Source organism: Sinohyriopsis cumingii, unplaced genomic scaffold, assembly GCF_028554795.1.
Source record: "Sinohyriopsis cumingii isolate HCF-2022 unplaced genomic scaffold, ASM2855479v2 utg000622l, whole genome shotgun sequence".
NCBI lineage: Eukaryota > Metazoa > Mollusca > Bivalvia > Unionida > Unionidae > Sinohyriopsis > Sinohyriopsis cumingii.
In genome coordinates this window covers 3018304-3046236 of record NW_028315918.1, presented here as the reverse complement: position 1 = coordinate 3046236, position 27933 = coordinate 3018304, and the positions used below count along the sequence as shown (strand labels likewise).

The 27933-nt window shown below is 35.2% G+C and overlaps 1 protein-coding gene across 3 annotated transcripts; it reads right to left on the bottom strand.

Annotated features, from left to right (window-relative positions):
• Positions 1 to 103: 103 nt before the first annotated feature.
• On the bottom strand, positions 104 to 26595 carry LOC149773690 (katanin p60 ATPase-containing subunit A1-like). Of its 3 annotated transcripts, none has more exons than XM_089946194.1 (11): positions 26525 to 26595; positions 21549 to 21729; positions 18279 to 18469; positions 15098 to 15272; positions 13566 to 13666; positions 10769 to 10874; positions 8458 to 8616; positions 6801 to 6927; positions 4007 to 4141; positions 3437 to 3563; positions 104 to 2721 (listed from the first exon to the last, which is right to left on the bottom strand). In XM_089946194.1, exons 2-11 carry the CDS (start codon positions 21714 to 21716, stop codon positions 2523 to 2525), a joined length of 1488 nt encoding a protein of 495 aa, XP_089802320.1. In that variant the 5' UTR covers positions 21717 to 21729; positions 26525 to 26595; the 3' UTR covers positions 104 to 2522. The 3 variants fall into 3 exon arrangements, with proteins under 3 accessions (XP_089802320.1, XP_089802322.1, XP_089802321.1); XM_089946196.1 differs by lacking the exon at positions 8458 to 8616 and adding an exon at positions 8223 to 8381; XM_089946195.1 differs by having other exon boundaries at positions 26521 to 26565.
• Positions 26596 to 27933: the final 1338 nt, after the last annotated feature.

Below are 27933 nucleotides of genomic sequence, written 5' to 3'. Positions count from 1 at the left end.
GTGATGTATCACATTATCCATGATGCGAAAATAGATTTTGTCTTGGTACATGAAAATAGGAAACAAACACAATGACAAACTCACATCAAAGGACAACTTCTACTGAACAGAAATATTGGTTTATTGAACTTGGATCTTCATACAGTCAGAGGTGTAAATGCCATTTCCAACAAGAAAAATATTACCTTTGCCAACTATAACAAGTCACAAATGTATGCACATGAAAATATATGTTACATAACAATATAAAATTATATATAAGTACAATTAAATTAAGTATGACGTATTTTAATACATTAATTTATACATATTGCCCTTGTTTGTTAAAAGAATGTTTAAAGGAATACCTGCAACATTAGAATGAACCTCAAAGTGTAATCCCTCAGCATTTCACATAATTATTTACTCATGTTTAGAAAAACGAATAAGTTATCTGAAAAGAAGTCATAGAAAGGCCAAAGGAAAAAGCAAAGTGTAATGGTAACACCACCTGTTCTTGCACCCACCACCTGTAAAGTTATGCAAAATATACCACATAAAATTAACTAAAAAACTTGCTTAATGATAACTATGTCGTGGCTGAAATGATCAGGATAAAGTTTTATGTTCTTTTTTCACCTTTTGGTGTTTATTAACTTTTTTATTTCACATCAGCCATCATATTCTAGTTAATAAAGATAATATCATCTTTATATGATAAAAACGTGGAAGAATTTTCTCAGCAAGGAAAATAGTCTATATGTTTCTAATAAAAAGAAATGAGAGGTACTATAAAGCTTTTACAGCTCTATAATTATCGTCTGATATTAAAAGTAAAGATGATTATTACATAGTTCTATATTTTACATGCAGTGTATTAGCAAAAATAAAACACATTTGTAAAAGTAGTGACGTTGATAAGTAATAAGTCTGTTAATGAAATGAGATGTAAGTGATGTGTGCATCATAAAGGTCCCTGCTCTCTGTAATTTGCTCCACAGAGCTAAGACAGGAGAACTTGTATAGCAAATCAAAGTTAGACCAAGATGGGCAGTCCAGAGCCATCACTTCCCTATATAAGAATGTTAAATGCTTGATCTCCATGAAGGTATTATCATTCAAACAACATCCCATGTAACAGACATTAAGTTGACTGACAAGGGCCATAATTCTGTCCCAAACAATGACAACGCTCATACAAGGCACATCTAGGTCTATCAAACAATGTTTAAATCAAATTGTATCAGAATAAGCTGAATGGTTCTTGTATTATGCTGATAACAAACAACATTCCATGGAACAGACATGAAGCTGATTGACAAGGGCCATAATTCTGTCCCAAACAATGACAAAGCTCATACAAGGCACATCTAGGTCTATCAAACAATGTTTTGTTGTTGTTGTTCTCGGGTTTAACGCCATTTTTTAGCACAAGACATGGCAGCCAGTATAACTGGTGGAGGAAGAACCCTTGAAAACCCAGGGAAGAACCACCAACCCATGAGAAGCTAGTGTCAGGCTTTCCCACGTACCCACACTAGTCGAGCCTTGGACTCAAACCCATGCAGACAGTGGTGAGATGGCAGTGATCCGTAACGGTGAGCGCTTTAGACCACTCAGCACCCCCAAACATTGTTTAAATCAAATTGTATCAGAATAAGCTGAATGGTTCTTGCATTATGCTGATAACAAGCAACATTCCATGTAAATATATGACTCTGGCTTAGAAGGACCATAACTCTGTCCCAAAAAATGGACAAAACCTACACAAAGCACATCTAGAACTAAGAGGCAATGTTCTTACAACATTGCATCAGAATAATCCAACTGCAAACGACACTCCAAATTTCAATGAAAAACACAAGAATTTGCTTAACAAGGGCAATGTCTGTTTAAATGAAGTAGACTACTAAATTTAAGTCTATGACACAATATTTATACTCAATTACATTTGAATGGTTCTTGAGATACAAGCATCATCTTATGTGAATATATGAAGTTAACTGTCATGGGAGACGACTATCAAAAATGGAGCAGATGAGATAAAACCAATAAGAGGCACATTTAGGTATATGAGACAACACACACATCAAATTTCACCAGAATATGTTGAAATATTCCTTTGTTATGCTGGTTGCAAGGATCTGATGTAATCATGATTTAAGATTGATTGAAAAAGGGCAATAACTCCATAAAAACTGGATTGGAAAAGACAAAACCTTACAAGGGCATCTACTACTTACCAAATAAAATCGTATTCCGTGTAAGGGTTGCAGAGCTACGGCAGTTTAAAAAAAAAGTGTTAATGAACAGAAAGATGGATGGAAAAGGTGATTTATGCTGAACTTAGCTCTCAGTAACTGTTATTACTGATGGAAAAAAATCTCTTTTATATAAAGTTGTGGTAACCAAGACAATTACATAAGTTGGAAAAAGACACTGAATCTTTGAACAATTTATTGTAGAACTGCCTTTAGAAGTAGGAAAAAGACATTTAAATTTTCAACAAGTGTACGGAACAACTTTTTTCTGATGAAACCTCTTCAAACTGAGCCAAACTCATTCATCCATTTAACGTAGCGCTCCAAGTCATCTTTGGACACACTTTTGTTTACTTTCTTCATGGCTTCTATGAAGTCTTCCATTGACATTGGCACATTCAGCTCTTCCTTTGGAATGTTTCGGATCTCTTCTGGGCCCAAGCCTTGGATCCTTCTCCGAAATGACATCATGGCAGCATCCCTGACAAATACATTCAATGGTTGCTAACAATGAAATTGAGAAAACCTACTGACAACATTAACTCTTGCTAGATGTGCAACAAGGTATATCCCTCAATACACTGAATTAGTTGAAGAGACAAGAAAAAAAGTAGAGAAACATCTAAGAGTAAATTATGTCTGATGAGTGAAAAGCACCCAATAAATATTTTACAAAAAGATAGTGCAAGTGGGTTAGTTTTTATCTAAACAAATAAGACTATCGCTCATGCAATCCATTATTCAATCACATAAGATAAAAGCTCACTGTTAACACATCTGTGTGTGTGTGTGTGATTTGGATTTTAACACAGCTTTACAAAAAATCTGTCTTATTGCTATGATCATTGCCTTGTGACAGTTTATAGTGAAGTCTAACACTGGGGCATCATGCAGCAGACATGAAGCATTTAAGTCAGTAAATGCTTATTACATTGGACTCCATGAAAGAACAAAAATGTTATCTTGTCAACTTGTGTTTGCCAGAAACTATGCAAATATATAATCAGGAGTGAATGGAAGATAATACACAGAACCATATATCAGTGCCACTAAATTTTGCCATTTTCTGTATATTCAACATAATCAATTTCAGCAGCATGAAATGTTCCCAATTTTAAAAAATTCATCATAACATCGCAAGAAAGTTGTGATGTACAGCATTACAACATGTAACACAATGGAAGATGAGACTGTACCTGCACACATTGGTAATGTCAGCTCCTGAGTAGCCATCCAGTTTCTCTGCAATTTCAGAAAGATCCACATCTGATGCCAACTCCAAGTCTTTTATGTTAATCTTTAGGAGCTCTTCTCGCCCTTTTACTGTAAATACAAGACTGATTATATTACATATGTTTCTGCTATTTCACTACCAAACTTAGCTTGCTGAGGGAAGAATAGTTAGTATTAGCTTTTGAACATCCTTTGTTCAAAATACATTTTGTTATCTACCAATAAAAAAAATGCATAATAAGGAAACATTTATGTATATTTTTTGCTGCACATGTTCTTTAATACAAAAATAATTAAAAAAAGGAATGAAAATTGAACTCTTCATAATACTAAACAAAACACACTTCACTACTTGTTTCTTCCTTGCATGTGACAGCATGCACATGACAGCAACAGTTACTTTCAAAAATAAAATAAACAAAATATTGATTCATGAGGCAAAATCTGACCCAAATGTCGTCAGTATTGACAAGTCCGATCAAAAGTAAACACTAAAGAAGCTTTTAAAAACAAGGAAAAATATTTCCCCCAACCTGTTGGAAGTGGAATGTAGATTCTCTTTTCTAACCTCCTCCTTAAGGCCTCATCTATGTCCCAAGGGAAGTTGGTTGCTGCCAGAACCATAACAATCTTGTTGGACTCCTCAGTCCCACATGCCCCAGCAACACCTGTGATGAATAAAATTTTAAAAAATCCACAGGACACTATACAATTTCCACATATATAAAATAAAAAGCATAATTATTTCAGTTCTCAGGATGGTGTTCAAGTGTGATTCGTATCTGAAGGCAATAAGCTATCAGCAAAGCAATAAAAGCCCTGCAAAAATAAATTTCAGAACTCCTGGTTGATGGAGTTTTACTTATCTATGAATGATGGGAGGAATAAAAAAAGGGTCATTTAATTTTTTGCACATAAGCTACACAACATATCAACATCCATCATTACTGTGTGTATGACAAAGTCTGTTGAAATAGGAGCACCACATGTAACATATTCAGCATGCTGAATGAAGATTCAAATTAGTTCTCTTTATTATTATTTTAATCTCAATCTTGTTAAAATACTAAATTATTTTTTTTATTCAGTCTTTTTAAAATACTAATTATTAATTGACTCATGTTTTTCAGGATGAATTTAACCATGAAATAGAATGAATGAAAGACAATAAAATGCAATGCTTGTATTTGCACAGTTGATTTGTGTTGATAAAGTATGCCCACCTGTACTTGACAGAGGTGTTTTTTACTGTTGCATTACCTGCAAAATCCCCATTAAACTTGAAAATATTATTGCCCAATGAAATGGCTGCTTTTTTCCCCTATTTTCCCAAACATGAGTCAAGTCAGAAATTACAAAAAAATTTTTCCATGTTTCTGACCTACATAATTGCATTTTAAAGTTAAATCTTAAATAACATAATACCTAAACTTTGTTTTCTATGAATTGTATGTTTTTCGGAATATATTTGCCAGATGATTTATGAAAACAGACAATGCAATAAACTGGTACTTCCCAGACATAGCGATGTCTGCCATTATTTACCTGTTACTGGTTCACTTACAGTTTCAAACTAATTTTACGACAAAGTAGTGTATAAGAGGCAGCTAAAATATCCAAATCACCAATTCTGATCTTAAAACACAAATTGATCTTTACATATTATTGTTAAAGCTTTGAAACAGTTTGTATATTTTATCATCGAAGGATAACATATTGAAATCGGGCAGCGATACTGCTGCTGACTTACACAGGTTAATGGTCAATCAGCTATCAAAACACATGCCTGTGAATGTGCAAGAGTTTGTTTGTTGGCTTAATTGATATCAAAACCAGGCCTAGCTGCTGATGGCTTGATGAATACATTTCGCTACAACACAACACTAGAAGTAACCTGGGGCATCTAAAAAAATGTCAATGTCTATTTGTCAGAATAACATCAAATTTTTATTGTTGGATTTGTCAACTATAAAATGATTTTTCCAATTTTTAGAATATTCCCCACCCACCATAGCAAAAAACTACTAAATGGACACAATTTTGTCTCAATATATAAGGAAAAATACATATATAAGGAGGCCCCATGTGGCCGAGTGATCTATAGTGTTCATGTTAATGGTCAATGTACCTCTCAAAATATCACAGGTCAAAGTCATTTTCACTTTCCTAACAGAAGAAGGCAAAGTTTACAATTTTTAGGTGACTAAGTTGCCCACTCTGCCTGGTAGCATGACCCCTGAAACCCAAAACAACAACAAAATATGTAACTATAAATCATCACCCAACTAAACTATACACAATGAGGCCAATTTGAACTTCCCAAAATTTAAATCTGGAACTAATGTGGCTCAAAACCTAATTGTGGTTCAAGACCTTCACACCCATTGCTTCTCATGGGCTCAAACTCTGTACCTTTCTGTGTATATGATTTAGTAGTTCACAACCTCTGTAGACTTTAAACTCTTTAGAAAACCTGAAAATTGCTCAGATACATGTCTGAATGGATTTAAATATTTTGCTACACTGGACTTAAAGTTATCACATTAAGGAGATTATACATAAAGATATCAGGATTAAATTTCTGGCTAATCTGAGAAAATTAACTAATTAGGAATCTGAAGTACTACCCATAGTGTAGAAGAACCCAGATTCCTAACATATTATTACTAATTATCAGCTGATTTTTTTATGCTTTGATCAAACAGTTTTCCATCTTATTAATAAAAAAAGCTATTGTTTTTCTGTGAACAAGTCCATCCTTTCACCAATGCTTGAAAAGTCATATTTTGGTACATACTAAAAGTCGATTCTAGACAGCTAATAATAACACAGGTAAGACGGAAAATGCTAATTTGAAAGAAGACAGTACTATAAAAATAGAGAATGAAATTGAACTTTTTTGTTTCTGCAAAACTGCACTTTCCCCAAACTAAACTCTTTCTATTAGGCACTTGTCCAAAAGAAATCAACTAGCTTTGGGTGTCAAGCAATCCAAATTGTAAAGACCTGTTTTATTTTGCAAAATAGAAAGAAGATTCACATGGACAGATACATGACACTCTAAATGGATTACTTATTTTCTAAATACAAAAAAAAGATATACAAGCACATGGAATTGCTTTCATTTGTGGCATAACATTTGCCTGAATTTTAAGGGTTTTAAAATATAAACTTCAAAATGCAATTTCAAATGTTAATGACAAAGATACATACTTTTGTACATGAACTCATTGGAGAAAAGTCTTTATTTTTTTTTCTCAACATGACAAATGACAGGCATGCAAATAAACAAATCCACATTATTTCTAATGATAAAAAGTGTCTTACCATCCATCTGTACCAATAGCTCAGACTTTACTCTGCGACTTGCTTCATGCTCTGAGTCAGATCCTCTCCGAGAGCAAATGGAGTCAATCTCATCTATAAATATTGTACTGGGGGCATAAAACCTGGCCTGCAAGGATTAACAAATATGGATATGAATTCTCATGTATGTCCTATATATAACAACAGAGTAATCATGATCATATTAAACACCCACTAATCAGGCTTTATCCTGTTTGTGCACAATTAAGTGTAGATCCTAATGTGTGGGAGCATCATGCAATGCAAATATGGGTGCTTAGCCTTTGACTTCACATTCAACCAATACTTATGTACTTCATATGCTTGCCATAAATTGAGTCCAACTGCAAAGTGCACAGGAGTTATCAATAGAACAAACAACACAGACCCTGATATGCTGATGCATTATGCAATGGTGAATCAGGGCCTATGTCATTTGGATTTGGACTCAACTCAAAAGCCAATCTAGACAGTATTAAAGCAAATTTCTGACCATAAAAAAAACTTATGATCTCTGTATTACAACTGTAGGCTGCTTTACTATGTTAATTTGAACACCTAAAGCTCAAGAATAGTGAAATCTAGCACATACATTTTTTAAGTGAGAAAAATTGAACAAATAATGGTCAAGCATCATACAGAGTTCAAACTACAATTTTATTCATCACAGAACTTTTTTGTAAGTCTTTGGCATGACTCGGCCAAGGATCCAACCAACAACCTCCCGCATCCAAGGTGGACGCTCTAACCACTAGAGCACCGGAGCGATCCAGAAAATAAGATAAAATGACAAGAAAGATAATTAAGATAGGAATAAGATGAGCTTTGATGTAGAAGAATGTAACTACCTTCTGGGAGTCTTGGAATAACCAAACTAAATGGTAAGTGGATTTATAACCACTGGCTTTAAACAAAATGGGCAATGCAAATATTTTTCTTTTTAACAATCTTTACATCATTGATTGGTACATGAAAAACTCTTACATATCTCTCTACATTGGTATTGGTATCTCTCATTCCAAAATACAAATAATTTAGGAAATAAATGTAGAAATGACAGATTAACATAAAATTGTGAGTACTGAATTGGCAAGATTCTATTTATTGCACAGATGGTAACAACTCCAAACTACACATGAAAGCTATGAGTTACAGCATTTTAAGTCACCATGGTTACCATAATACAAATAAATTCTGGATGAAGATGAACAAGAAAAGCAAATATCCCATTTAAATGAATTGATGGTGGGATGGAAAAAGTTATATTTCTTCAGACAAAACAAAAGGAATACAATGCCACTATGTGGTGGGTTATTGAACAAATTAAAATCTTAGTGCTCAGAAAACATGCATAAAAATCTGGAACAAGCATCCTCATGCAAAACGGTGCAAACACCCACATACCATTTCAAATAAAATTCGGACAAGTTTTTCTGACTCTCCGTGATATTTGGATGTTAGTGTGGAAGATGAGACATTGAAGAAAGTAGTTCCACATTCTGTAGCAACAGCCTTTGCCAACAATGTCTTCCCAGTACCAGGTGGACCCACCATCAGCACTCCCTAGTGGCAGGAAGAGAAAACAAGGGCATGCAACTTAGGAACTGAAGAATATTTTAAATAAATATGATCATCTTACCATTTCAAAAAGAAGTCGGACCAATTTCTCTGATTCTCCTCGATACTTTGAGGTAAGTGTAGAAGAAGAAACATTAAAAAAGGTTGTGCCACATTCTGTTGCTACAGCCTTGGCCAGTAGGGTCTTTCCTGTCCCTGGGGGCCCTACCATCAGGACTCCCTAAAATAAAGGCATCATGTGGGGCTACAATTTTAACCACTCACTATCGGATTATATACTGCACTTAGGAAACATGCTACATGAGGAGCAAAAACATCTTTGGTTTGGAAAGAGCCTTTTTTTACATAATATTAAACTGTGACATAGACAACAGATTACAGTAGAGTAAAAATGGATGAGTCAAACAACATGCATAATATATCTTCAGTAATTTATACATTTTCCTTAGATACAACACTACGAAATAAATTCTTGTTTAAACTGTAAATAATTATGGAAATAGGGTTTTAAACTGAAAGCTGTTGTTCACAAATGTTCAAAGAGATTTAATCAACAACATACTCAGGCTCCCACTCTAAGATCCGTCCTGTAGTGTAAAGGGCCCTTTTTCTTTCTCAAATTCATAAACTCCCTTTCCCTTGTTTCATGGTCCTCAATGAAGGCAATACCTTGACCTCTGATCCATGTTTACAGTCTTGAATCAAACAATAATTTCCTTTTATACTTACCATGACTGTGACGGTTGACCTTTAGATCTCAGAATCCATAGGTTTCTTTACTAGCCTAAGTGCAAGCTATCTGAACAGCTTTATCAATAAACTTACCTCAGAAAAAAGTTATTATGTGGTATGCATTTTCTATTTAGCCATAATGACCCTGAGTTTTCACATTTTGACCAAAAATTCAGTAGGCCCCTTCCCTACCAGAAGTACAAGCCATCCACAAAGTTTGGTCTGTGATGTAGAACTGATATTATTGAGTGGAAACCATTTTTCTTCAAGCAGCCTTGACCTTGAATGTTTTGTGATGTAGAATTAATGTGACTGTATAAGCTACTTTTCTACTTTCAGTCACAGTAAAAAATGACTTCTGACCTTTCAAGCCTCAAATCAATAGATTTCTAGCATGCCCAAAATGCAAGCTATCCACAAAGCTTGGTCCAAGTGTAAAACTATTACCAATTACGTAAAAACCATTTTCTTCTCTGAGTCACAGCAGGCTTCACACTTGACCCCAAAATCAACAGGCTTTTCCGACCCCAAGTGCAAGCCATCTATAACATAGGTAACTTGAGATATCATGCAGAAATGAAACTCTAATAGACAGAGAGATGGGCAACATCACAGGTCATGATGGGCATATACAAACTGGAGAAACAATAAATGGTAGTAATCTATGGTACAGATTGAACTCTTAATAATAATATATTCATCAGCAGTTCCAAGAGTTTAGTTGTTTTCTGCTAAAGTAGACACATATATGTGTGTCAAAACAAAATTAGGTATGATATAAATGACCAACAGTCTGATAATTTCATGTATCAGCAATAATTAAGTTCATGGGATGAATAATTTATTAGATTGACAAAAACTATATACATAAAATTTGACAAGTTAGAATCAAATACAATCATCTGAGGAATTAAAGATCATATGTGGCACTATAAACTATTCCCTAATTATTTCAATATCTGTTTTGTGAAAGAAGTGAAACATTAACGGCAAATGATTTTTGTGCTAGAATTTCCGAAGTAGCTGTTATCTGGTATACCAGAAAATAACTGCACTTGCAACTTTCCTTTCTGGATCTTGGTCTAAATTAACTTTAGTTGATACTCATAACTGACTCTTTTTTTTCATAATTCATTTTTTTTCCCTACAAATCTTTTTCAAATTATATTTTACATTTCTGGTATAATTAATACAACATGAACAGCTGATAGTGCATTCCATGATACAAATCAGATGACAAGAAGTCAAGCTTCACAAACTGATTTGCCACTTTCTAGTTTGAATATAAATTGACTGCAATCTGAAATTTTGTATTGTCTACAGCAATTTTGTTAAGTGCAAGCACCAGTATAGTGACAAGTGAAGAAATAAAGACAACGTAGTGCTCCAACCAGAGAGGAACAGGAATGCACCCCCAACCCATACTTTGCCCCTAGTGCCCTTCTATCCTGCCTCTTATTGTCTCAAAAATGTGCTTTTGTCCATTTCTTTTTCTGAAACAGATAAAATTCCATATTTCATCACTGATATCAAGTCATTTTATCTCAAAAAATGTCCATCTGCTCCTCAAAGTGCCTCTTTCTGCTACAAAAGTAAGAAATTTCTAGCTCAAGTACTGTGATGAGACAGCATTAGTGTACCTTCCACGGTCTTCTGATTCCTTTGAAGAAGTCGGGAATTATAAGAGGTAAAACAACAGCTTCCTGCAGCAACTTCTTGGCTTCTACCAGATCAGCTATGTCTTCCCTATGGATGAGAAAAGATAAAAGCAATGTTTTCAAACAAAAGATTTCCATTCTCAGAAAAGAGCAAATTGATAACACAATCTGCCAACTTAGCCAGGCCTGGACAAATAGCCAAAGACTGGTGCTGCTGAGATCTCTCAGATCCTGAAATGCCAGTACAGGAATAAACCTATGATCACTGAGTCACGACTTCCAGGAGTCAATAATCCTCTCCAGAATGGATGAAGGGCCATCTGTGAAGAAATGGTAGATGCTTTAATCTTCCGTCTTCTGTAATACAGAAAGCTATTCACTAAATCACATTTATTTTCTGCCAATAAAGCATAGGAAGGGCATCCATCTATGCATGCAGCACTTTCTGCATGCTAAAAAGGTACGGTGGGTGTCCCACCAATCATTCTTATGACCATACTTGCCATGTTTTGCTGTGGCATTGTTGTAAACTTTGGAATGAATTGTCAAACAACAAAATATAAATCAGGAACAAAAGTGTTAATCGTAAAACTAACCCTAAACCAGTACCAATGGGGATTAAATTTATTTCAGCACTGCTAAACTAGATGGTGCAGAAGGTATGAAAAAAATCTTTTAAATTACCCATAAGGGGCACAGATAATGAACTAAAGCTCAAGAACTGGGAATTTAAAAGGTCAACTAAATTAATAAAGTTGCTACTGAATCAACTGATGGTAAAACAAACTTAGATTAATGACAAATCTTCAAGTGCACAAATTACAAGTTTTAACAAAGAAGCATAAGGAAAAGAGGGACAATATTTCAATTGATCAGAAGTATCTAAGGCACTGGACTGTGACTGTTATTTTCATTCTAGATATCCAATTATTAATTGCTAATCTCTAACTGGAGGGGTGTTCTTCACATTTTATTGGTGACTGGTACCAAGAAAGGAGATAGCAATGCAATAGTAGCAGGTATCTTGTTACTGCTGTTTAGACACCATTTGATGAAAACCCCATGTTGTTGTTGTTGTTGTTGTTCTAGGGTTTAACGCCATTTTTCAGCACAAGATAGGCTATACATGGTGGCCAGTATTAATGGTGGAGGAAGAACCCTGGAAAACCCAGGGAAGAACCACCGACCAACGAGAAGCTACTGGCAGGCTTTCCCACGTACCCACGCTAGCCGAGCCTTGGACTCGAACCCATGCAGACAGAGGTGAGATGGCAGTGATCTGTAACGGTGAGCGCTTTAGACCACTTGGCCACTCGGGGCCCCATGAAAACCCCATGTTAACACAACCAATCACTGAAAAAGAGTAGCAATAAGAATTTCATGTCCACCAAGGCAATAAAAAGCTGGCTGCAATGGTGGAAGTGTTGGAGGTCTGATCAGCACCATTTGCCATTAAGACCAACAAGATATCATAAATATGCCTTTTAATGAAAACTTCATATCAATATAACTATTCTTTAATAGTATTAGAAATAACAAGATTTTCAAGATGGCCACCTTGGCTGCCATGCTGGATATCATATCTGCACCATTTTTACATAGAATTATCTTCCTATCACACTAAGTCTTTTAATCAAAGCCAAATTTCTATATGTCCATCTGTTCAGAAGCATATTGAGATTTTCCAGATGGCCACCTTGGTACTCTGTTGGATTTCTGAAAGGCACTATTTCAACTAATACTGACACAGATTGAGGAAGGTAAGACATGAAGGTAATATATGAAGGTAAAAGCATGACTGTTACTGACGACAAAGAATGGAACTAATAAGTTACCAGTGTTATGAAAATGCAGCTATTAAAAAGTGGAGTTACTTCCCTTTATTCACATATTCATCTGTAAGTTCTAGACCAGCACTTACTTTCACGGCCAAAATTGTCCACTTAGTAATTACTATGGTTTGAATCTTAAACAAAAGAGCCTTCCAGATGTTGTATCATTTCAGTTTTAAATAAAATTTAGTGAACAGGTTTATTTTATTTTAAAAAATCCACTGATAAACAAGCTATTGGCCAGCATTATCCAATAACAATATTGTACAACAAATTCTATTAAAAATACTATATGCATCATTTCAATATATATATATATATATATATATATATAATATATATATGTATTAAGTAAAAGTAAGTCAGGACTGGTGTGACTGTATACATATGTATGTATCATCAGGGCAGGTATAAGCATACCTAATTTGAAGTCTTTTATAAATTAATATAAATTTTGCATAATTGTTTTTAGTAGGTATTATAAAACTAAATTTGATTCTAATGCACAGAAGATATTTTTGAGCATCTAAAAACAGAAAAGTGGAGTAGGATGAACAATGATCTGTGAATCTCATTCATATAAAACGTACCAATGTACATTAGGGTTTCTCTGGACAATATCTCATTCATATAAAACATACCAATGTACATTAGGGTTTCTCTGGACAATATCTCATTCATATAAAACATACCAATGTACATTAGGGTTTCTCTGGACAATATCTCATTCATATAAAACATACCAATGTACATTAGGGTTTCTCTGGACAATATCTCATTCATATAAAACGTACCAATGTACATTAGGGTTTCTCTGGACAATATCTCATTCATATAAAACATACCAATGTACATTAGGGTTTCTCTGCACAATATCTCCTTCATATAAAACATACCAATGTACATTAGGGTTTCTCTGGACAATATCTCATTCATATAAAACATACCAATGTACATTAGGGTTTCTCTGGACAATATCTCTCTCCAAGTTTTCCACCAGATCCTTATCATAGCCAGATGGATCAAATTTCTTCTCTGCCTCCTCTTCCTAAATTACAAGACAAATGTTTAATAAATTTGACTTTCACAGATTAATACTGCCTCCTCTTCCTAAATTACAAGGCATATGTTTAATAAATTTGACGTTTACTGATTAATACTGCTTGGAAATCAGTTATGCATTTACATTACAGTTTCATTTCATGAATGAGAAATACATAAAAGGGAAAATTAAAGCATAAAATAATAATCAGTATCAAATACTGTATAAGCACAGTACTGAAGTAAAGATAAAAATAAAAATTTGCAAAATTGTAATAGTGACCTCTGATATTTAGCCAAAGGTCATGATGGACAGGATGTTTAAATCACCTGAGAGTTTGCTATGACATACCAAGAAGCAAAGTTTGATTAAAATGTATTCTTATTCGTTATTAGCAATTACAATGTATTTAATCTTGATCTTGACCATAGTAAAACAACATGGAACATCAAACTCATCCAAAATGCAGCTGAGATGTAGTTGCATATGAAACTAGCCAAAGTCTACCTCAACCTCTCTGAACACTGGAAAGTGGGTACTTTTGAAGCACAAATAAAAAAATTTTTTTTTTAAATACAGATTTTGTCCAAAAATTTTAATTCTTTTTAGCTACTTCAAATCGGGGAGGTTATAACATAAATTTTGCATGCTAAAATATACCCACAATATGGTATCATGCACATAAGCTGAATTAAATGCAAAACTGTACATTGCAACCTTTGCCCCTTCATGGTATGATGATCTGGTTCTCAAGCAGTCATACTGGATGTCTAAAAGGTGTTATTTTTATTTAGGATCAACTAGACCATGGAATGAATATGTCTGTCAAGTTTCATGGCAATCCTCTCAGTAGTTTAGGTGTAGCAAGGTGAAAGGTGTCATTTTCATTAGGACAAACTAGACCATGGAATGAATATGCTTGTCAAGTTTCATGACAATCCTCTCAGTAGTTTAGGTGTAGCAATGTGAAAGGTGTCTGAAAGATGTCATTTTCATTTAGGACTAACTAGACCATGGAATTAATATGTCTGTCAAGTTTCATGGCAATCCTCTCAGTAGTTTAGGTGTAGCAAGGTGAAAGGTGTCATTTTCATTAGGACCAACTAGACTATGGAATGAATATGCCTGTCAAGTGTCATGGCAATCCACTCAGTAGTTTAGGTGTAGCAAAAACAAAATTAAGCTTATATGACTAACAACTTTAATGGCTTGCCATAAATTTTTCCTAAAAAAGATACTGAAGAAAATACAACTGTAATTGAAATATTTTTACATTTAGATTTTCATCTCCTCATTTGGACCCTAACCGTTAGAACCAAAAATCATACTCTTCTTGCACAATCCAGCCAGTATTTACAAGAGTCACAGACAGATGGAGCGTACTACAGCAATCCCAAAACTAAATCAAGGAAATAACAACATCCTAAATCTTCCTACCTTTCTCTTCTCTTTCCCCCTATCTCGATCTCGACCTCCCCCATATGATGGCCCTCCAACTCGTTTCTTATCCCTGTCTGATGGAGCACTAGGTTTTCCTGCTGGACGGTATTTGCTGGTAGGTGCATCTTTCTTCGGAGCAACCCGTATTCCTCCTCGTATATTTGGGGAAGGTCTGAAGGAAACAATAACAAATTTATAACCAATTAAGAAATTTAAAGAGTCCCCCAAAGGGACTGACACTTTACTGGCCAAAAACAATTTCCAGGTATGAAATATTCTTAAGACCATTTCTTTCTTGTAGCTGTTGAATGTGGAAACTGTCTGATATTCTGCAGCAGTAATAAGATTTACAAATTAGCTGATGTGGTGAACATACTGATCAGATTGGCACAATTTTTCTTTAGACTTTATTTCAGTTGCTTTGGTACAGACAAGAGTCAAACCCAGTTACTTCAGTTATGTCAGTGTGTGTGTGTGCGTGTCAAAAAATTGTCACCCAAGATATTAGGGTTCACAGAAACATAATGTAATTTTAAAGATGTTCTTGACGTTTATTAATGTCTCTTAATTGTACATTTACTGGAACTGTGCTGACAAACCGTTTGTAGTTTTAAGTTTAATTATTACCTTATTTTTATACAGTTTTACGTTAGTAACAAGTGTTTTGATTTAATAACTTTTGAAACAGTTCAAACTCTAGCTGTACACAGCAGACAATATAGAAGTCAGATTGGCACAATTTTTCTTCAGACTTTATTTCAGTTGCTTTGATACTGACAACAATCAAACCCAGTTAATTCAATTACGTCAGGGGTGGGGGAAGGAATCTTCTCCTGAGATATCAGGGTTCATAAAACATATTGTAATTTTAAAGATGCCCTTGACGTTCACTAATGTCTCTTATTCTTAAGTTTACAGTGCTGACAAAACATTTGTAGTTTTAAGAATAATTATTGCCTTAATTTTTATACAGTTTTATGTTAGTAACAAGTGTTATGATTTCATAACTTTTTAAACAGAATTCAGATTCCAGTTGTACATAGCAGACAATATAGAATGCACAGCGTTGTTAATAAATTACTCACATGTGTACATGTATGTGCACTCTATGAAACAAAGGTACACATTTATTCTATTTTAGTCAAGGTATATTTTGCAGTGAACATATTAAATTTCAATATTCCTCAGTAAATGAAATAAACTTACCTCCTCAAGAAACAAATAAAAATATGATCTAAACCAGACCACCCCTATGTAAGCAAAATGGATTTGCTCGTGTTTTTGCAGATGCGAAAGAAATATAATATACATGTACCTACAGCTACCATTAATCTATATACAGATATTAGAAATAGAAATTGATACACTAATATGTCACCCTAGTAAAATTTTACAGCCTGAAGACAAATCAGGATTAAAATCAAATTTAGAAAACATCGAACCTCACCATAGTTCGAAATGGCTAAAAGAATTTTTTCCTTCAAATGGCTATTGAAATGCACATGTAGGCTGTAAATAATTTATATTTATTATTAAGATCTTTGAATTGAAAAAAAAATACCCACCATACTTGATTTGGACATTACCAAAACATGTTTTTGTGGTCATGGTTTAACTCTGATTAGCCACTGTTTGTATTCAGGTAAGGTAAGATATTGTATTCCTAACAGGCTATTGAACACCCGAAATTACACACGTCTCTAATAAACCATCAGTGTCATTGGTCCATATCAACTATTGTAGTTGTCTAAATTACACATGACTGTCTAATTTACCTTTTGCACTAAAGTGACCCCAGCCGATTAGTGACTTTATCTCTGTAAACACAGCTCACTGATTATAAAGCAGACCAGCTTATTGTCAGCCATTGCTTACTAATACAGTGTGACCTGCTATAATACACTCCATTATAACACAAATTTAAATATAACAAGATTGTGGAGTGGCTCCCGAAATTTCATATGCATGTATTTTTCTTGTAGGTGAAAAAATACATTTTTCTTGTTTAAAGAACAAAAAATAACATGAAAAAAGTTAACTATCAGTCGGCATATAACCAAGGATTTTTTTTCGGGACTGGACCATAATACTCAAAGTACACAGGTTCTCGAGATAACTGAAGTTGAGACAAGTGGGTCTGATGGGCTAAGGTTAATGTGCCTTTCAACACCAAAGCAAACCTTGACCCCCCCAGGAATAGGATCTGTCTATTATCTCTAGAAATCCACTTGGAACTCCCTATCAGAGGGAAGTTATTTTACTGCAAACAATAAAGCCTCACCCAATCCAAATTATATCAAATCACAAAAAGAAAACTTTTTCTCCCGGACTTCGGACTTGGTATTCAGAAAATTCCCAAGCTCCCATATAAACAGAGATGTTGATCCATACTGGATGTAAAGTATGTAATTGGTGTATCCAATGAAGTCTTCTATCTTTATATTTAATATTACTACAAGAGACCACTAGATCTGATAAGTTCTGTTATCTGAAATTGAACACAGTTCATGATATGGTCAGTTAGGTTAAAGTGTGCAGACAATTGAGTCTCCTTCTTACTTTGGATATCCCTAATGTGTCCTAATGATTAGAACTATGTTGATCAATTTAAGCAAGAAACCAAAAAAACATAACTAATGACCTGAACCATTACTTGTTCATACGACAGATGTCACATGAACATAAAAAAATAAAGGTCCAAAGGTTTCTTACAGATCCGCAGAAGAACTAGAAACACAAAGTTCATAAACGATAATAAGTTATGTCAGAGAAATATTAATCCATTTGCACACAAAAACTGTAACAGTACCAACACATTTCTGAATAAAACTGACATGAAATTTCATTTTCTTGTTAGCATGCTCTAGATAAGAGAGTAGCCCCGAGTGGCCAAGTGGTCTAAAGTGCTCTCCATTACGGATCACTGCCATATCACCTCTGTCTGCGTGATCTCAAGTCTAGGATTCGGGCAATGTGGGTATGTGAGAAAGCTTGTCAGTAGCTTCTCGTGGGTCGGTGGTTCTTTCCAGGTTCTTCCTCCACCATTAATACAGGCCACCATGCATAGCATATTGTGTGCTAAAAAATGGTGTTAAACCCAACAACAACAACTAGATAAGAGAAAGACTCAGATTTGGGGATTTTATGTTCATAACCAGACAACAGACTTTAATGTCACCTGTGTTCTACAGGAGTGGGAGGTGGCCATACATCTGGGTCACGTGTAGGTTCCTCATGACGTCCATAATCATCATAACCACGAAGTCCATAGTCTTGGTTAGAGTTTCGGGATGAGTCAGATTTAAAGCTCGACAAAATTTTAATTATGTCCTTCACGTATTCATATTCTTGAGCTATCTCTTGTCTCACCTGTAAAAAGTAAAATGAAACAAAATGTTGCATTCCAAAAGCTATTTGTAACACAGTTTATTTGAGCCAAAATAGTTATCTGCATTATAGGTGAGGAAGTCATATAGTGACGTTGCAAAAAGTATGTAATAATTAGTTCTTGATACAGGGTCCAATACAGAACTGAACATTTAGGTGGGAATGCCCCATTTAGAAAAACAAGAATTCATCAAAGACACTGATGTTCTACTGGCTGAAAAGAATTTCCAGGAATTTAAGATAAGACCATTTCTTCCTTTTACCTGTTTAGTGTTGAAACCATCTCTGATAATCCTCAGTGATAACAAAAGTTAAAACAGCGATGCACATACTGATGTCAGATTGGGAATATTCTCATTTAGGACAAAAGTAGACATCATATTAAAGCTTTTTGGTGAAAGCCCCATGTCCTAATGATCAGCCATTCAGGGGAAGTAGTGACAATAATTTTGTTAAGACAGTCTTAATGGTAGCCAGATTGGATGACACCATTTTGAATTTAGAACTTGGTGAAAACCACCTGTCATAATGATAATTGATTCAGGGAGAGTAGTAACAAGATTTTAAAGATAGTTATTGTGGCAGCCATATTGGATGTACAACTGGCACCACTTTTGTTTAGGACCAACTAGGTGTCGTAAGAAGTCAATCCCCATGTAGATAGCCATCCATCTGGGCAGATGAGATAGCAATATTTTTAAGATGGCTACTGAAGCAGACACATTTGCTGTCAGATTGGCACCAGTATCATTTAAAACTAAGTGGATATCATAAGTCTTCAGGTGAAAACCCCATATCAATATCACTTTTGTTGAAACAGAGTTGTGATAACAAGATTTTAAAGATGACTGCCATGGTGGCCATTTTGGATATCAGATCTATACCATATTTATTTAGGACCAGCTGGATGTCATAAGAAGACATGTAATGAAAACCCCATGTTAATACAAGCCACATATTCAGGAGGTGTAGTGACAATATTTCAAGATGACTGCTGTGGCAGCCATACTGGACATGATTGGCACCATTTTCATTCAGGACCAACCTGAAATATTAAGAAATCAGTTTACCCCATGCTGATATGACCATCTATGCAGGAAAAGAAGCAATAACAAGATTTTCAAGATGGCACTTGTGGATGTCATTTTGGACACCATGTCAACACTGGTTTCATTTTGGGAAAAGCTAAACACCATAAGAAGTCTTTCATAAGAAACCCCATGTTGATATGACCATCCATTCAGGAAGAGTAGCAGTAACAAGATTTTTGAGACGGCCACTGTGGTGGCTATATTGGATGCCCAAGCAACAACACTGTTATTTAGGACCAACTATACTATAGGATGAAAGTGTTCAATGCAATCTTCTAAATAGTTTAGAAGGAGAAACAATAACGAATTTGCACTAATGGGCAGACAGAAGATGGACAACAGACCATCCCATAAGTTCTTCTGGACTCTAACCAGTAGAGCTAAAAACCTGGTGAATTTTCTGAATACTGGAGGAAGCTAAGGATGCAATCAAGGATGACTTGAAAAATGTATATAATTTTACACTTTAAGTTGATTTTCAGTGCAACTATTTTAGAAAGTAGCATGAATCAGGCAATTGTTCATTCTAGAGTAGACCCTGATATTGGTGCATAAAAACTGAATAACATGGTATCCAGTAATGTCGAACCACATTTGAACTGGTTCTTAGAAGCTGAGAACTCAGAGTTAAATAAATTAATATTGATTAAACAACAAAATTTAACAAATTCAACTGGATCCAAGACAATACCTGAGTGGAAGCAGTATGCCAAGGGTAATTACAGTGAATGACCCCTGTAAAAGATTATAGTCTGTCCCTGGCAATTATGAATCCTTCCCCATCTCCTGTCTTCAAAAGTATTTACCTGGCACAGTTACAATCCAGGTGAGGATTATTTAATCCCTTCAAACTGTATGCATTTCAAACCAAAATTTATTCCCATCAGTACAAATATTTTTTTAATTTGGAAAAATAAAGTCATGAAGAGCAAGTGCAAAGAAATGATATTTTTAGTAAATGGAACAGCCTAATAAACACTGTAAGGTGCACAGTTGTAATGGTACCAGCTGCTATAACCAGTCAAATTAAAATAAAGGTGACCAAATTACTGTGACTAAATTCTCTGAATCATAGAAACATAATTAAGTAGATATTTATAATTTTTTCTGCTAGTTATATTCAACACATTCAAATATTGCAGTGTGAATAATAAATGGCTTTGAAATATTTTGTAAAATTAATAATCATCATTTAAAATGACAGTCCTTTTGACTACATTTATTAATCAAAATGTTGAGTAAAGATTTATAACAGAGGGACCAGATTTTGTTTGTCATATTATTAGGGTCTACTGTGCTTTTGCAAAGAAAGAATTTGAGCTGTATGCTTAAAGACTTCAAAGTTCCATTACTCAAATTCCTACTCTGCTGTACCAGAAAAACGAGACAGCATTCAATTACAGAATAATCTGAAATAGGTTACAACGACTTTATTCAAAACAAAACCAAAATTGGGTAAATAAGGTTACAGCTCATCATAATTAGCACACACTGACAATGTCCCAAACAGCATCCCCACCAGTTGCATAAACAGATTAGAAGAATTAGCTCCTTTATTTAGGTGGGTGCTCTCCACTCTGGAGGTTCATTCACTCTTAAAATATAGTGTTGCTCAATCAAAACAAATATAAGACACTTGTCTAAGACAACTTTTAGCTCACAAAGTTAAGGAGTAATGATACAATAGGAAAGTATGGTGGTAGGTTTTGAGAAAATCATCCTGTTCTAGGCAGGTTCTAGCATACACTTCAATCTCACAAGTTTTTTGACTCTTTTAATAGATTACACTAATGAGCATCAGGCACTTTACATTACAAGTGATGATAAGATCAAACATGCACTGTAAAGTAACCAGTTGCATGCAAGTTTTCACCAAAAAAAGATGGCTGTGCTCTGCTATTGTGTCAAATATGGTATATTGACAAGCTGTTGTGGGAGCTGTCACAATCAAATTCTTAAAAAAAAATCACCTGCTGCCATTTGCGGCGTCTCTCTGGCTCTTTGACTGTCAACAGCAGTTTCTGAATATGCTGTAGAACTCCTTCATAAAATACCACGGAGTCTTCATAGTTCCCAAGTAGGGCACTTTCTCTTGCTGACTTGGTGTCCTCATTGATATCATTCAAATTGTAACTCATCTTTTTACATCACCTGAAAGTAGATTAAACAGCCACTGATTCAGTTTGAACATATACTGATACTAAGGTTTGCAATATTGTTTTTTTATTCATGAAGAGAATGGGGCTTAGGCTTAGGTAAAAATGGCAAAGAGATGGTAACATGTCAGATGCAGTGGACGAAAAGGAAGTTAAGACTATGCTTTCCCTCTCTTTGAGGTTCTTTTGACACTCTGTGGTTAGTATTCCAGACTCAAGACCAGAAGGATACAGGTTTGAATCCTGTCTAGAACAAACCAGGTTGGCAACCATGGTGTATCTCCAGACCAGAAATGTCAATGTATAACTTTTCATGTGCAATGCCTAATATGCCAATCAAACCTTGGCCCCACAGGAAGGGGATCTATGATCCCTGGAAATCCACTTTGGACCTCCTATTAAAGTAAAAGTTACTTTACTGCCAACAAATAAAACCTGGCCAAATCACAATAAGAAAACTATTTTCATATTCAGGAAATACAGTCAGCATCAAATACCACTCAAATAAATGTGCAGTGCTTGTTAAGTAAAGTTCCATAGTGATTGGAACCAATTTACTAATTACTTAAGATACTATGGGTTAATACATGCATATTAATGCAGATCTTTCAAATGTGTGAATAATCAATAAATATATTGTCCCCAATTGGAAAAAGTTCAAGTCAACAAGAAAAGTTAAATAAACGGATATTAACAAGAATTGTCGTACTTAAAAAGTGAGGACATATTAAAATGAAGTGAAGCAAAAATTATTTTAGTCAATAAAATTTGAAGTTGTCTTATTAGCGTGAAATAAACTGATTTTATATCCACCATTGGGCTCTTTTGTCACTGGGACCCCAGTTTTCCCATCTGGATCAGTAATTAATGATGGTCCAGGACTTCCAGTGTCAAACAGCTATGAAAAGCTCTGCAAGTCATCATGCATCACTATTGCTGCATGTGGCATTTTTTCTTGGATTTGTTACATCTGCATGCAAGAGCCTGTTAACAAATGGATCAGGTCTTCATAAAAGGACCCCATGAGTCTGAGATGAAGAATAGAGTCAATGTGCCATTCTGTATGTCATACAAGTTGTAAACAAGGAGGCAATCTATGTGTCTGTGTGATTTAAATTTTTAACATAGCTTTAAAAAATTTCCAGTCATATCACTACCATGTCTGCAGTGTGGCAGTTTAAAGTGATGCCTAGCACATGTAACATGATGTCCCACCCAGTCACATTATCTCGACACCAGGAAAACCAGTCCTAACACTAACCTCTTAATGCTGAGAGTAGCTGTTCGTACCATTTTTATAAGTCTTTGGTATGACTTGGCCGGGGTTCGAACCCACAACCTCCCACATCTGGGGCGGACGCTCTAATCACTAGGCCACCATGGTCGAGGCAACCTATTTTCTGACGGATGCATCATGTGATCACATGCCACCAGAGATGATCTTGGATGTTTTAAAAATAATGCAATTTATATTGAAATGTTTTGATTTTGTATATTATGGACACTCCCTATTGTGGGAGTTTTGCAAAATATTTACCTTTTGATCTCTTGATGTGTGATGCATTTATCCTTTGGACACATTTGGAAAGGCTTTGGCATTTAACATACTAGGCCAGCTTATGCCTGTGTTGGTATTCCATTATATCCTATATATACTTCTTCAAAGACAATCTGATTTGGAACATAACTGTGCAAAAGAATAAGGCCAGAGCAAATGTTGAGCAGGCCACAGCTTCTGATCATTAATCTCTAAATATCATAATTTTTTTTATATAAACTTGAAATATTGAAAAATTACAACATACATTTGTAATTGCAAGAATGCAGTCATATTTGATGAAAATGGCCACTTTTTCTGATGGGGATACAGGGAGAGTACCATAAGTAGAAATGGGCAGTTCATGTGCATTTCATGATATTTAGGCTGAGAAATTGTAGTTGAGGTGTACAAAATTATCTTAGACAGAATATTTGACAATGAGTTCTCAGAAGAAGCTGGTGTGCAAAGCGACATTAAACACTTAGAGAGAGAGTTGTTGTTGTTGTTGTAGGGTTTAACACCATTTTTCTGCACACGATAGGCTATACATGGCGGCCAGTATTAATGGTGGAGGAAGAACCAGGGAAATCCCCGGATAGAACCACCGACCCTTGAGAAGCTACTGGCAAGCTTTCTCACATACCCACATTGGCTGAATCAGAGACTTGAACCCCCACAGACAGAGGTGAGATGGCAGTGATCTGTAACGGAGAGCGCTTTAGACCACTCGGGGCCCCGAGAGAGAGTACTGTGCCACTGAAATTTCATATTGAAATATTAAAATATCCAGACAAAGAGAGAAGACTCAGAGAGTCAAGACAAGATTAAAGACATGGTTAAAATGACCCATGGTTGGAGAAAAACTGAATTCAATAGGTGACTTTAAAGGTAATGGAAGTGTCACCAGTGTTCATCACTAACCTTACTAGTGACTGGATGGTTCTGGTGTTCGAACTTCTCTGCTGGATTCTCTGAACCTGGACAGAACCAAGTTGACATATGTTGATATGCTATTTGCAGTATGTGCAAAGAATTCATTGCCTCCCCTTTACATTTTTTTTTGCTGGCATGCTTCACAAAGTAAAACTCTATCAACTAGGAGTTCTGAAACTTGTTTTTTGTTGAGCTTTGCTGATAGCTAATTGCTTCATAAATCAGTTACAAAAATGAATCACACTTGAACACTATTCTGACATTTTAAAAGATCACGCTTGGCATTAAATCCGACTTCAATGATACATTGCCGCTGCTCTCAAACTTGTCAAAAATTTAAATCGTTATGGTCTAGTGTTGGTTTCTTCAGCAGAGGCTTTACAATGGCAGTTTTGAAAAATGATGGGAATTTCCTGAATGAGAGAGAGGTATTAATAACATCAGTTAGTGAAGGCAATAATGGATCTAAGCACTCAAGCAGCAGTGATTTTGGAATTGGATCAAGTTCACATGATCTTAGTGCACTCTCCATCATGATTGTACGTATGAAATCCATAGAGACAGGTTCAAATGCTGCTAATGGTTGCCGCTCAAATTCTGTATCCCAACTGTATGGTGACGACGAGTCAATTGAAATAAGACCAGGGAGCATCTCAAAAGCAATAGTCATTCAATGGACGTAAAAAAATCACAGGGAGAAGTCGTTTTCACTTTCTGAACACAAATAGGTGAAGTTTTCATTTTTCAAGCGACTTAGTCGCCAACTTCACCTGGTAAGGTGTCCCTTGGGTTTATACCTGACCTCATTGCCTTTTAATTGCTTCTATTTAAACTGCAAAGAACAGTTTTGCATTAGCTCCAATAATGACTGTTTACCATTTACACATGCTACATGTAATGATCATATACTGAAAGTGGTGTTTTTATTCTTCCATTTTCGAAGATTACTGAAAATTGTGTTTTCTTGAAACACGACTGTGTCGGGGGGGGGGGTTTAAAAGTACAATATCGTCTTTTTAGCATGACATGCCTTGTTACAATTTGATTGTAATCAGATTTCCACTTCATGTACGATAGTGGTGATCTGATTTTAATCAGACTGCGCGAAGCTATGACAGGTATATCAACACCTTGAAAATACAGTTCCACATTTCATCAGTGCCATCAAAGTTTTCTGTCAAACTTTATTATTTTTTCTTTTTACAAGTATGATGGGCACCTATCTTAGAATATAGGATGGGCCCAATCTGAAATTAGAGGCGCCCTGGGCATTGGGCTATTGGATTTTTGGAGCACTGATGCCCTCAGGAAAAAGTCATTTCTCACAAGCCTCAAAATGAGAAATGGTGCAGTTCTAAACATGTTTCAAACCAATTATGACAGTTTGGTTTTGTAGGTTTAAGGCCATTATTTAACACAGGAAAGGATATTCATGGTGGCCAGTATATTTATTGGAGGAAGAACTCGGAATGAACGACAGATCAATCGGAAGCTACTGGCAAGTTTTCTGTTACGGACTGCTTGGTGGCTATCGAGTGAGAAACAACAAATCACTAAATGAAATGAGTAAGTCTTGTGCATTTTTTTTATATCCATGATGCATTTTGATTTTAAAATAGGTAGAAGGTACAAGTTGCCAGGAACACAGGGGCTCGTATCGCTGCTTACAACTGACCTGTCATACATGTACCATATAATAACTACATGGAAGGACACCTCTCTCCTTGCTTGCCCTTGTGGCCAGGAAGGGGGGATGGGTAGAAACTCAAATATTTTTGGGAAAACATTACACATACAGATGAAGATTTTTGTTGATAATGGGTGGTCACACTTACCATCAGTTGAGTGTGACCCACCCCCATCCCTTCGCCACAAAATTAATCCACAAATGATTACCTTCTATAACATAAAATAAATGCCAAACAATCCATCCTAAAACTTGGGACCGTTGAATTAGGGTCTGCTAGACATGAAACTGCCAATATGTCTCTGGTGTTATTAATGGTAATTACATTTATTAATAAAAAGTCACGTCATTTACTATTTCCATGAAAATGTCACAATTTCCATTAAAAATCTGAACGATCGTTCTGTGTCATGAACACATAACCTACTCTCGAACTTACCTTCAGTAAATCTTTTCTGCCCCCCCCCCCCCTTTTATTTTTGATCCGATCTAGTTTCAATAATATCGACCATACATAGCTTTCACGAAACAGATATTTTATAATAATACTTGTATCTGTAAATAATCATTAAAGATCCATATTTCACAATTTCTTTAGCTTATAATTGCCTTGTATTATACCATACCTACCGACCCCATACGAAAAAATTGGTGGAATGCTTTACTTTGTCAGTAAGATGCTTGTTTTCCTTTCTATCGATACCAAGCGTTCGTTTGGTTCAGATTTCTACTGAATGGATTTGAATTGTGATTGGTCAAGATTGAAAATAAAATTTCTTTCTCATGTATTTTATTATTCTCGATGATATGAACTGTTGATGCATATCGCAGACAATGCTTTACCATCATGCTGTAGTAGTGGAAGGGGAGAAATAATAATAATAATGACACAGCAAGAGGCAGGTATGAGTTTCCTCACGTGTTTAATATAGCCAAATATTATAGAAGTTGGTCGCAACATCTAGGTCAACAGCTTTCAGTAGACATTTCTTACAATGTTGTTGACCGAACATGTTTTGAAAACAAATGTTTCAATGTTTCTCTAGTTGTTGTGCCTTTAATTCGCAAGCACTCGCAACAACTACATTAGTACCAGTTGCTACAAGTGATTTTTGCTACATCTACATTTGATAGCAAATCAGCATCATTAGTCCAGTAGTGAAAGTTCTCTGTCCCAAATGTTTTCTGTTAAAGTTAGATAGCTCTGTTTGGGCTTTTCTTCTTCTTCTTCCCCTTTTGTCAGTAACTGTGGTCATATTTTATGACGAACTGTCGTTATTTGTCCAGTATTGAAAGGTCTTTATCCGAAAATGTTTTCTGGCAAAGTTATGTTGACAGTTGTTTTTTCTATTGTTAGTTACGGCGGTCATAACTTATGACGAACTGTCATCATTTGTAAAACACTGAAAAGGGCCTTCCAGTAGGAATGCTTTCAATCAAACATAGTCCAATTCTGTTGAGCGGGTTTTGATAAGAAGTTTTATTTATTTTTTTTTTTAATGTCTAGCTCTGATAGCAGCAGTCATGTTGGAATTGGAATCAGCATAATTCATTTCAACGTAGAAACCCTTCATGCCAGAACGCCTTTTGTCAAAAGTGGTAAAATTCGTTTGAGTGTTGTTTGAGGGGTCCTTTAAATGATCTTCTATTTGTTGTAACTGCACCGTGTTTAAGAATGCATTATGTCAGAATTTATGTCTAACTCAGCTTTGTAGTTTCTGATATGAATTCATTTTTATTATTATTATTTTCACTTTCAGTAATGGTGGCTATATTTTAAGGAAGACTGGCATCATTTATCCATATTGGAAGCACTTTATGCCAGAATGATTTTGTCAAATTCGCTATTTAAACAAATTACATTTTTTAAAAGCTGCTCTTGAGAATAAATCGTTTAAAGCCTTTCATAGTTTCAGGAACGGTAGCCATATCTGATGGCAGATAGGAATCATTTGTAAGAAAATAAATTACGGATGTCCTGATGTCAAAGTGTTGTTTACCAAATTTGATTCAGATGTGATATTGTTGTTATTAGAAGA